Source organism: Brugia malayi, assembly GCF_000002995.4.
Source record: "Brugia malayi strain FR3 genome assembly, contig: Bm_v4_Chr4_scaffold_001, whole genome shotgun sequence".
NCBI lineage: Eukaryota > Metazoa > Nematoda > Chromadorea > Rhabditida > Onchocercidae > Brugia > Brugia malayi.
This window is the reverse complement of record NW_025062478.1, coordinates 5271536-5282761: the sequence shown is the minus strand read 5'-3', so window position 1 is coordinate 5282761 and position 11226 is coordinate 5271536. Positions and strand designations below refer to the sequence as shown.

At 33.8% G+C, this 11226-nt stretch overlaps 4 protein-coding genes across 8 annotated transcripts; 3 read left to right on the top strand and 1 right to left on the bottom strand.

Moving 5' to 3' along the window:
* Positions 1-36: 36 nt before the first annotated feature.
* On the bottom strand, positions 37-1375 carry Bma-lpl-1 (uncharacterized protein; the record flags this gene model as incomplete). Its single annotated transcript, XM_001901977.2, has 4 exons — positions 37-94; positions 441-568; positions 820-937; positions 1281-1375. The coding sequence occupies 4 exons, from the start codon at positions 1373-1375 to the stop codon at positions 37-39; spliced, it is 399 nt and encodes a 132-aa protein (XP_001902012.1).
* Positions 1376-1805: 430 nt separating this feature from the next.
* Bma-leo-1 (Uncharacterized protein) lies at positions 1806-4736 on the top strand (the record flags this gene model as incomplete). 3 transcript variants are annotated; one of them, XM_043081701.1, is made up of 9 exons in its annotated part: positions 1806-1950; positions 2070-2353; positions 2821-3087; positions 3466-3560; positions 3647-3760; positions 3959-4100; positions 4194-4332; positions 4407-4552; positions 4674-4736. In XM_043081701.1, 9 exons carry the CDS (start codon positions 1806-1808, stop codon positions 4734-4736), a joined length of 1395 nt encoding a protein of 464 aa, XP_042937635.1. The 3 variants fall into 3 exon arrangements, with proteins under 3 accessions (XP_042937635.1, XP_001902013.1, XP_042937636.1); XM_001901978.1 differs by having other exon boundaries at positions 2034-2353; XM_043081702.1 differs by lacking the exons at positions 1806-1950; positions 2070-2353; positions 2821-3087; positions 3466-3560 and having other exon boundaries at positions 3648-3760.
* Positions 4737-5399: 663 nt separating this feature from the next.
* Bma-efl-1 (Uncharacterized protein) lies at positions 5400-7437 on the top strand (the record flags this gene model as incomplete). Its single annotated transcript, XM_001901979.1, has 8 exons — positions 5400-5639; positions 5964-6073; positions 6150-6291; positions 6388-6534; positions 6639-6764; positions 6872-7010; positions 7168-7248; positions 7325-7437. 8 exons carry the CDS (start codon positions 5400-5402, stop codon positions 7435-7437), a joined length of 1098 nt encoding a protein of 365 aa, XP_001902014.1.
* Positions 7438-8398: 961 nt separating this feature from the next.
* Bm10008 (Uncharacterized protein) lies at positions 8399-9912 on the top strand (the record flags this gene model as incomplete). Of its 3 annotated transcripts, none has more annotated exons than XM_043081699.1 (6): positions 8399-8447; positions 8601-8667; positions 8773-8910; positions 9046-9137; positions 9293-9414; positions 9742-9912. In XM_043081699.1, the coding sequence occupies 6 exons, from the start codon at positions 8399-8401 to the stop codon at positions 9910-9912; spliced, it is 639 nt and encodes a 212-aa protein (XP_042937633.1). The 3 variants fall into 3 exon arrangements, with proteins under 3 accessions (XP_042937633.1, XP_042937634.1, XP_001902015.2); XM_043081700.1 differs by having other exon boundaries at positions 9046-9141; positions 9240-9414; XM_001901980.2 differs by lacking the exon at positions 9742-9912 and having other exon boundaries at positions 9046-9141; positions 9293-9362.
* Between the last annotated feature and the right edge of the window lie 1314 nt (positions 9913-11226).

Below are 11226 nucleotides of genomic sequence, written 5' to 3'. Positions count from 1 at the left end.
TGAGTTAGCACTATTCAAATAACTTTTCAAGGATGATCACTCGCGTCTCTTCGGGTCAGGTGCTGCTACCGAACGCAATCTTTCCTCACGGTATCTAAAAATGTGCTAAATATTATTTTAAAATGAAATAGAAACATGAAATACTAGTTCCAATATATGGGCTAGACTAATTCAAACAGAAAAGATATTAGCAAGTTTTAGTCTGCATAATACCTTTTGTAGAATATCTTTCCAGCTTGATTGAAGCTTCTGAAATATGCAGTTTGCAATACCTATTTTTTACAGACCAAAGTGAGATGCATGAAAAGATCTGTGACGCAGCATCTCCATGTACAAAGAAATCGGGAACAATTGTAGCTCAAGCTTCCCACATTCTCGAGGTTAGTATGAATCACACAAATGCCTGTTGTTTAATATCTTTCAAAACTGCAAAAATATACCTTGTGTACCACTCGTGCTTGCCAGTATAAAATATTTCACGAAGTATATAATTACGAGGGCCTGTACGTGCAAGTGAACCTCCTAAATCAGCAATACACTCGGTCTCTTTATTCAGTACACTCGAACCCTGCAACTTGTGAAAGAAAAGCATAATCCCGTGGTATAAAATTCGACTTCTTTTCAAAGTAGAACTTCGATGAAATTCATTTAGATCACTGATTCTATCGATCTCACTTATTTAATTGTTTATGAATGTTGAAACAAAGAGAAATAAGAAAAAAAAATTGCAACACACTACTATTTACTACGCATTGCACATTTATACATTTGAGACCTCATCGATCAGCCAATCATATTTCCAAATAAAACAAGAACAACCTGCTTCTGCGCCTTTATTTCTTTCAAATCAATGGGTTTGGAATGTTCGTAGGGGAATGACCTCTCTGGATGCCAGCAAGCAATTGTGCCGCTCTTACAAATCACCGTACACGGTTTGCTGAAAATTCAATTAAATTCATCGACAGATAATTTGAACTTATTCTAATTAATCTTTTCACCATATATTATTACCATTAACTATTTCACCACTTTATTATCACTAATGTTCCTGTGATCACTGCATTTGCTTTAATTCTTCCTTATCCTTCTTTTAACAGCACATCCTTCCATTCAAATATTCGAACATCAAAATTTCTACATATTTCAAATCCTCAGAGAGAATACTTCCAGAATAAAAGAAGAGATGCTAATGATGCAAACAGAATGCTTCCAAGATAAAAAAAGAACAGACGAATACTAATGATAGCTTTCTTCACAACTATTAAAGCCTAAACTGTTACCTCAAGTCGATCTCGCCGTAATTGCTGTATCTTCTCAATAGCTGTTGATGAATTACTCGTGATGACGGGATATATCGATGGGCAGAGCGAAACATCACCTCTACTTATCTCTTACCACAGTATAGGTATTCCCTAGGTCCCATTTCCATCTAAATTGATATTTACCTCAAATGGGTTTGAATTTGACGGGCCGCATTCGCTCTGATCGAGCGCATCAGCACTTACGTCGATTTACGTAGCTACGTGGTAATTGTTAGTAGTAGAGTAAGTTGTTGCGTGATATCGAAGTGCTTACCGGTTTACCTTATCATGCATTGAAGGAAATAAACTACTGATTTAATGAAGAGTATGAGCATGAATGGGGTAATTGTAATTATACTATGTATTCATTTTTATCATTTCTTCACTATTTTTTTCTCACATTTTCAAAATTATTTATATTAATAAAGTAATTGTACTTTGCAAGCAGTGTTTATTTTCATTTTACTTTTATTGTACTATATTATTTCAATTTCCAGCTTACTAATGTCCTCAGAAGATAGTTCAAGTGATGACGAATCAAGAGTAAATGCCCAGGAAAGCACATCAGAGGACGATTCCATAGCTGAGGAGCAGCAACGAAGTACAGTCACATCATCGGATGATGATGATGAACAAATAAGGAAGAAAGGTGAAATACGTAGTGCTTATGAAGTTCACTGATGACATTCTTCCTCTTTACTTTACTTAGTAATTGTGGATTTTTCTTTACAGTGGAAGGCTTCACTGTTGAAAAAAGCGTATCTGCAGAAAGTGATGACTCTGGTGCTCCTTCAGAGCGACGTTTGGAAGCTGAGGAAGATTTAGATGCCCTATCAGAACGGCAGCCACTTCCAGCTGTTTCTGATGATTCAGATTCTGTTTCGGAACACGAGTTAGATGAAGCAAAGGAATCCAATGATAGCGAAAAAGATGGTGACAACACATCAAAGAGCCCTTCAGAAACAGATGAAATAGAGGAGGGGAAACAAGGGCTTAAAGATATTGCATTATCTGAAAGTGACAGTGATAAAGAAAGTGACGAAGGACGAAAGGTTAGTTTCCTTAGATTTTTATTGATTATTAAGGCGAAACCTTTGATAACCAATAAAAATTCGTTAACTTTAAATTATAGAATTCACGATCTTTTAAATCTACTTTATCGGTTCTGGGAAACTTGATAAAAAATACTAAAATCACTCCTTTTATTTCGCAAACCGGAACGAATTTCACTGCTGCTTTAAAATTTCCGTAGTTGCAAATAGCGTAATAACATGTTGTGGTGCAAAATACTTTTCCATAAATTTTGGGAAATAGTCGGATGTCATGTTTGAGGTGCATGATACCAATTAAAAATGAATCTGATTTCGAGAATTTAAAAAAATGTAGTTTTATTGCGTATTAAATGAGTTTGAATATGGCATTAATAGCATACTGAATTGTAAGTAAGATATATTTGATAAGACTTTAACTTCAATAATTAGTTCTATCACTCAAAAAAGGCACAAAGGTTTTGTTGTAGGAATTAACAGAGGATGACATAGTTGGACCGCGTCTTTATCCTGATCCAGAAACAAGTGCTGCAGATACTGAACGCCTTGAGCCGACAATCGTTGAAGTTAACACTGCAAGAATATGTCCAAAATTCACTGACGAAGGATTATATTTTGTGAAATTCCCAAACTTTTTGAGTATTGAACCGCGTCCATTTGATCAGGATCATTATGAAGATGAATTTGATGAAGACGATTTGCTAGATGAAGAGGGACGTGCTAGATTAAAGTTGCGAGTATGTACTGATGTTCTTCTTTATAGCATCTTATGATTAACAGATATGTAAAATACCCAGCATTCAGCTTTTATGACTATTTTTCAAAATCTAGCCTCGAATGGATTGCTTAGTGTCAAGAACTATTTAATGTCAAGCATACATTTTGATTAAACTCTATTGCTCAAGAAAATAGCTTGCTGCAACAAATATATAGGGATATGACTGCAGTTCATTTCCTAGTTATATCTATGTAATGAGCGATATAAAACTGCGAACCAGGTATTCTCTGATTTTGAGCTAATGTAACAATGCAGTCATTAAGTGCATCTGTGCACATCAATTGATATTGAACTAGTGCTGATTTTATTTATAATACTTAAACTACTTTGTTCGTAGGTGGAAAATACAATCCGTTGGCGTTATGTATTAGATGATGCTGGTAATATACAGAAGCAGGGGAATTCAAAGGTTGTTCGCTGGTCGGATGGAACGTGTGTTTCTGGAATACTGTTGTTGATTTTCAAATCTATTGGATTTTTTAAAAGATTTTTAGTGTCACCTGTGGAAAGACTTTCAGGATGTCTCTTTACCTTGGTGGAGAAATTTTCGATATAACAGTACAACCAATGCAACTTGATAATCATTTGTTCTTGCGACAAGGTGCGGGCTTACAAGGGCATGCTGTTTTCAAGTAAATTCCAATTTTCAATTTTCTAGTTAAAATTATATTTCTTCATTTTTGAGTTTGCCAGACATAAGATGTGTTTCATTTCATTTTTAAGACATAATCCAAGCCCCGAAGATTTTATGTGTGAATAAAATGATTTGGGAAAGCTTTTTTAGTTTATTATATGTGCTGACTTTGGATGAGGAACATCTTTGTTTAAAGGGAAAAATTAGTATTTCGGCCGCATTCAACTGATTCTATCACGCATCGAAAAGTTACACTATCAATGGCAGATCGATCTAATAAGTCGCAGAAAGTAAAAGTTTTAACAGCAGTTGGTTCAAATCCAGAATCGAAGAAGGCGGTATAATTTGTTCTTTATTTTCAATTTACAACTTGCAAATGTAATTTTGAGTAAGAGGAAGGATAGAATATAGTAGAGGTTATTCTGCTTCAGGAAATAGTTCGAAAAGAAGAAGAACGTATGCGTGCTCAAAGTCGTCGTGAAGCACAACAGAGGCGTAATCGTATGCGTCCATCTCTAGGTCGGTCAGGGCTGACCGCTAACTTTTTGGAGGACAGAGACGAAGATTCTGGTACAGCTAAAGATTTTACTATTTTTTTTTTTCATTGATCTTTAATTTATTAGATTTAACATTTTGTCTTATAGACGAAGAGTCAATATCTGCCATCAAGAATCGCTATAAGCATGGTTTGGATGATAGACCGTTGATTGGCCATTCAGATTCTGAAGATTCAGATTCCAAGAGACTGCATGATGCTAAAAAAGATAGTGAAGACAGTGATAGTGACCAGGTTATTGGCTTAATATTATTCTTTAAATACAGTATTGTGGTATTTTTTTCCTCTGGTCGCAGGATAACTGTAATAAATGAGTCCATAAATAGATTCAAAATGATTAGGTTTGTCATTGCAGGAAAGGAGAAAACAGAAAAAAAGAAAAGTGATTATTGAAGATGATGATGATGAAGATAATTAAGATTTGTTAAATCTTTGTATGTATGATGTTGTTATGCTTCACTTTTATTTCTTGGTGTGATTTTCTTGAATCTTTGTTGATGGTTCTCCAATATAGTATGACTGTTTTAGTTATGAATTATCTGTGCACTGAATGTATTAGACTTTTTTGAATTCATGAATGGAAAAATAGTAGTGCAGATTTATACCAGTTATTTAAATGAAAACTTTGCTTATTAGTTATTGTACTATGACTTATTAAAAATTTGAAGCTGGTAGTTTTTAATTTTTGCAAACCGTTAGTAACGGGAACTATTTGTCATTTTTAAGTGCTTGAAGTATTAGCGTTTTTTGCTGATGATGCAAGGTCGTTCACATGGAATCTGTTGATGCGCTTCACCATCGTTTGAAAAACAATGATCGCTTATTTAGGATTTTACGCATTTCGATTTTAGCATCGTCAGAAATTTGTGAAATCGATTACCATTGAAGGATTTGCTTCATTTTCATTTCACATCAGTTTGAATTAATTCATGCTAAGTTGTTCTGATGCAGGAAGTTCAGTAAATTAATCATCTCTTCCTGTTTCATTAGAAGGAGTTTATTTTAATTGATTTGTTTCAAGACTAGCTACTGCGACTAAGTTTCTAGTGTGACATCGCACTAATTGCATCATCTTGAAAGAATGACTAGTGTGAAACAGTGGAGGCATCAGTCACTGGAAATCAATGGACCGAATCAGAAAGCAATGGAGGATAAAGATCCCGAAATTGTTGTAAGTGGATATGATGAAGAATCAGTCGATGATGAGGATGTGAAACAACCATCGTCTGTATGTCGTGCTGAAAAATCACTTGGCATATTAACCCAGCGATTTGTTGATTTATTACAACGAGCACGGGGTGGCATTGTCGATTTGAATATTGTGAGAATTCTTGATTTCTTTTCCTGATTGCTAAGATAAGTTGTAAGATAATAAAAAAATTATCTTCCTTGATATATGTGTGTTTTTTTATTCACCACTTTATTTTTTGCTACTTCAGAGTATCATATTTTTGTTCGTGCGATTTCATTACATTCTTAGCTTTTGAGGAATTTTTCTTTCTCTGTTGCTTAATTAATAATGACTGAAGTAGCTGGCAAAGGAATGGCTATTTTAAAAGTGAAGCGTATCTAAGTTGTGGTTCTTGATTTGAATTTCTGTGATCTGAACATCAGTGGTTTTGAAACTTTTTTATGTATTCTAAAGGCCGCAGAAGAACTACAAGTGAGACAGAAACGAAGGATATACGATATAACCAACGTGCTGGAAGGTATTGGATTAATTGAAAAAAAGTCGAAAAATATCATTAATTGGAAGTAAGTTTCAAGTAGTAGTATTGTTGATGCCCACTTCATTAATTTTTAATTAATTGGTGCATTGTTTTCGTTAAAGAGGTGGAAAGTTGAGGAAGCATGGTTCATTTCCGGATATTGATCCTGAAGAACAGAAACGTATTTTGAAGCAGAAAGCTGAGTTAGAAGAGTTGGAGAAGGAAGAACGCATTCTCGATACCCACATTAAGTGGATGAAACAAGTTTAAATTTTCACCGCTTCCATATTTATGGTTTCATTTTCATCTGCTATTACTTGTTTTTATCTTTGAAATGTAATTATGAAGTGTAATTTCCAGAGCTTACGAAATGTTAGTGAATATCAAAAAAACATGAAGTTGGCATATTTGACGGAAGAAGACATACTGTCAGTTTTTGAAGATAGCCGGGTTTTTGCGATACAGGCTCCTCCTGGGACTTTTGTTGAAATTGGTGCACCTCCAAGGGTTTGCTTTACTTACACAATTTAGCATTTTTTTTAATATCTTAATATCATTTTACTCGTTTTCATCTGTAATTTTCGTTTTTCAATTGAAACTGAAATATACAGATGCGTGACTTTGATATGCAATACAATTTACGACTGAAAAGTACATTTGGCCCCGCCAACGCAATACTGTTAGGAGAAATGAACAGTGATCAAAGTCAAGGCGACTTATTTACTAACAAGTCTCAGGTATTCAAAATGATATTTATAATTTGTGAAATGTAAATAATTTTCATGATTTTTTTTCCATAGGATTCGGTCACTTCTTAAAAACTTTGCTAAAGCATCCATTTCAGCCTATACCATATGTTGTGGAGGGTGATGTACCCAGACAGTTTTTGGAGGAGGATGAAGATGAAGGTTTACTGAAGAAGAGGAGATTGGATGAAGAATTTAGCGACAGCTCTGATCCCGTTTTGCCTTTTATTCCCTCTCGTAAGCAATGTTTCTTTTTGAATTATACTATAAAATATTTGAAACATTATAATAGTAGATCAGAAATGATATAATGCTAAAAAATACATCATGAGAAAAATGTTGATAAAAACTGAACAGACAGAATTTTTCCTGGTTGAGAATGTAATCCTTTTAGAAAGCGATCGGCAGAAATCATCTCAGCAAACGTGCAGTTCTCTACAATCACAAATAGAGACCAGTCCCACGTTTAGTCAAGGTAATTTCTTCTTAGATGTATTTTTACGTCTTTTCTATTTTTTGGAAATTTTTGTTAGATTTAATTTTGCTTTCAGAAATTCGAGAAGTAATGAGGAAGCTAAGTCCACCACCGTCCGAACGTGATTATATTTTTAGTTTGAGTCAGGGTGAGACATTACCGGACCTTTTTGAAGATGATCTTATTTGAAATTCTTTTAGCGATATCCGGAGGATGTATGAAACGTCTAAAATGTATATTATTAACCTAGTTTTTATGTCCTTTTTTTTTTGCTTCAATTAGTTTCATTTATTTGATCCTTCTTCTGTGACCCCCATGTTTCCATATTCAGCCATCGATGTTTGATATTTTTTACCCTTCAATCCATATATTGACTTAGTTTAAATCTAATTTGTTTTATGACCTTTATAATTCTCTAATATGTTCAAATCTTCGAATTCAGCAGTTTTGTTAGTCTCATTTTTTTTTTTTTTTTTTTTTTTTGCTAATTGTATATTTTATAGGGAAAATGTTCTATCTTATACTGCTCTTATCATACTTCACTAAGCAGTAGTGCAGATCCTATAATATAAAATTAAGTGTATTGTGTTTCGAATTTTGCCCATATTAGTGTATTCTACTTGATTCAGGTTCTTAGTTTTGATTTTATTAATTTGATACATTTATATTCATTGGCATTACTTGAACATACTCTCTGTCTATATAGTTTTATTTATCCGGATTGCTTAAATGTACAATGTCTGCACATTGGGTTCAGTTCATAATTAAAAACTTCATTTGCAATTTGCAACAGTTAAATAAATTGAAGTGTGTAAAATGCATTTTACCTGGACAAGGACTATTATCTTTCTTATTTTGTAACACCAACGAAGTTTCTTGGCTGAGAAATAGAATACAATGACGAGGGGAGAAAGGGGTACAGTTACTGAAATATTTGATTTCAGCAACTATACCTTCCTGGTTTCATCCTGTTCATTCAAAATAGTCGGTGTATCAGTCTCGTTGTTAATTTCAGGAGACATTGCATCCATGCAGGTACTTATATTTGCACTTGAATGGATCATTTTCTCTAACTCTCTCCCTCTGATTCACCTTCTTCACTTTTTTAAGGTCTCTGCAAGATTTTCTGTTGTTGGTCAGGCCTGAAGTGATGATCCGAGAACTCGAGACTGCTGTACCTCCGTCCAAATCTGTTGTTGGTTGGTTTTCTACACTTCTCAGTGTTGGTTTCTTGCTAACGGTTTCAGAACTTTGAAATCTGCTAAATTTTTTCAGGCACGGTTCTAAATTGCATCTTTCTTTAAATTCATAATGCTTCCAATTGTCGTTCGAAGAGTAATTGTATATTTCAGATGGTTTTAGTAAACAAAACAAACTGTTCAACTCAACTGAAACTACAAAGAAACGTAAGGTTGTTGAGTAAGTTTTTTGTTTTAAAGGACCATGTTTTAATGTTATCATTTAGTTATGTCTCTCTGCATTGTGTTAAGTGAAATATTTTTACGGTGAAAATTTTCACTGTAGGATTCATTTCGATCCGTTGGTAATGCATACCATTTCACTGCTGTGGTATAATCGCAAAATTAATTGCTATCGGGTAAGAATGGGACCACCGCCACCATTACCTATATTCAGTCCCGTTAAATTAAAACTGCCTAACTCGTAAGTGTTTTGGAATACTTCTATACTTTTGAAAAAGAAGAAAGGGATGTTCTGAAATCTTTTGGTAAAAGCAAAATTGAATGTTAAAACACTTTCTTTTTTCCTACATGTTTTAAAAAGTTGCAAGAATTGCAGGCAAGATATGGAGGATGAGTTTTCGGAAGAGAATATGCAATTATTGCTCAGAAAAGCGGTGGCTGTTTTAGCTGCTCATTTAGGTTTTATTAGTAGGTTAATGCTTCAAAGTACTCCTTAACAACACATTAATGGTGGAATTTCTGCCTGAATGTAATTTAACAAACATTGCTTTTTAACACCTAATATTTTAGCTTGCTACTTGATATTGAGCCGTTGAAGTATGTTATTGAAAAATCTCATTCAGAAATGGAATCATCTGTGACATATCTCATATCACGGATTATTGCTGCGAGAATAAAACGAATGTGTATTAACTTGAATCTTTCACACCAGCGCCGAGTCGAGGGTAGAGAAACTGCATTCCCTGTATGTCACTTTGTATTTCTAATTTTATAAAAATCGAAGGAAATATTTCTTTCCCATTTTCTCGGCTACTTCATTTTTTGCCACATTGCAAAAATTTAAGATTAGAAAAATTAAAGTTTGATCAGGAATGCGCTCTATGCTTGAAAAGATTACAAGCTGTTAGAGTTTCTGTTTATCCTTTCAGTTGTTAATATAGACAGCTTACTCTTCGATGGCAGTAATATCACGGCTTGTTAAAACATTTAGATGTTTAATCTGTTTGGGTACGTATAGTGATTACCCAGTGAATAAAATCGTAAGAAAAGGAAATAATTCCAAAAATTTCAGTCAGCATTGATGCATGCGCTTCGCTTGGAAAATATTAGGGATGTCACAGAACTGCAAGAATTCTATAGGAACCGTGTCATCTTTTATCACGATCGAGTATTACTTTCGTGTACTCAAAAATATGAAAGGGCAGTGAAGAAATTTGCTCCTTTTCAAGCTGAGAAAATCTAGTCATTTCACGAATGAACTTTCTTTAAAATGTGTTCCTCCTTAGGGATTGCAACTAGAGATAATTGAATGACAAGCATAGTATAGGAGTATCTGTAATCTTATTCCTAACTCTACCGTGATATAGCGCTTTAATTCAATTTCGTTAGATCCAAAATCTTCCAGAAACCATCATTTATACTTTGAAAAAACGAATTTTTTTCTGTAAAACTTTCCAAATTGCTTATAACTTCAGATTTATTGAAAAAGCGCTGATATCATGCTCAGTATTCAAACCGTATAAATCCGTTGCAAAAAAATTCAAGGATATCGGGAAAAGATAGATAAGAGCAGGAAAAAAGTAACAGTTAGAAAAAGAAACAAGAATTGAAGTTGTCGTAATAGCTTAAACTTGCGGATATAGATCTGCATATCAAATGAAATGATTGTTTTGATTTTTTATTGTATGAATAAATTACATATTCTTCTCTTGTGTAGACCAAGTTTTGATCGACCAGATGGATTTTTTTCCCATTCTGCATTATTTACATAAGTCATACACCATAATACACAGGCATGGACAAGAAAAGTGTGAAAGGGTGAGAAAGTAGAAACAGAAGCAAGAAGAGGTACTAGAAAGAAACTAGATTTAAATTTTTTCAAATGCCAGTTATGTGAAATACTAGATACGAGAAAGAGAAATGATAGTATCAAGGATGAGGAATTTTGTGCAGGATAACCCATAGGATCAACCATGACTTGCTCTTTGCATCAAATCATAAAATCTGCATGGTTTTAAGTGCGGTAGTCAAAAGTTCTAAATCAGGGAGCTTAGCGCTCAATAGCTTGAGTTTCTTCTGAGGCTGCTATTTGAATTTTATCAAATTAGAATATCGTTTTAAATGAACTCAGCTTCAAATCAACGGAGTAGCGCTGGATACATGCCAATGATTTGTGCAGCTTAGTGATTTAAATCCGATTTTTTTTAATAAACAAATCCAAAATTTCAATCAATCTAATTTCATTTAACAACGCAACCAAAAGTCTGTTATAATAAATCATTTCGTAATAAGCAAACTCCTAATGTTCGCTTTTAATTTTCTCAGCGAACTGAGATATGAAATTTGGGGATGTTATCAAGGAAGTTTGGAGGGAAGAATGGGTTTGAAATGAAAACGATGAGAAATCTTAAGCCCTTTATTTGTGTTCATTAAACTTTTTTATGCTTTCAAATTCAATTTGGAAAGACTTCACTCAAAATATACAGGGGATTATAAAGCTGCGGAAACCTTTTGTACAGCACTTTTCTTAATAAATAAAATATAATAACTGGTCGGC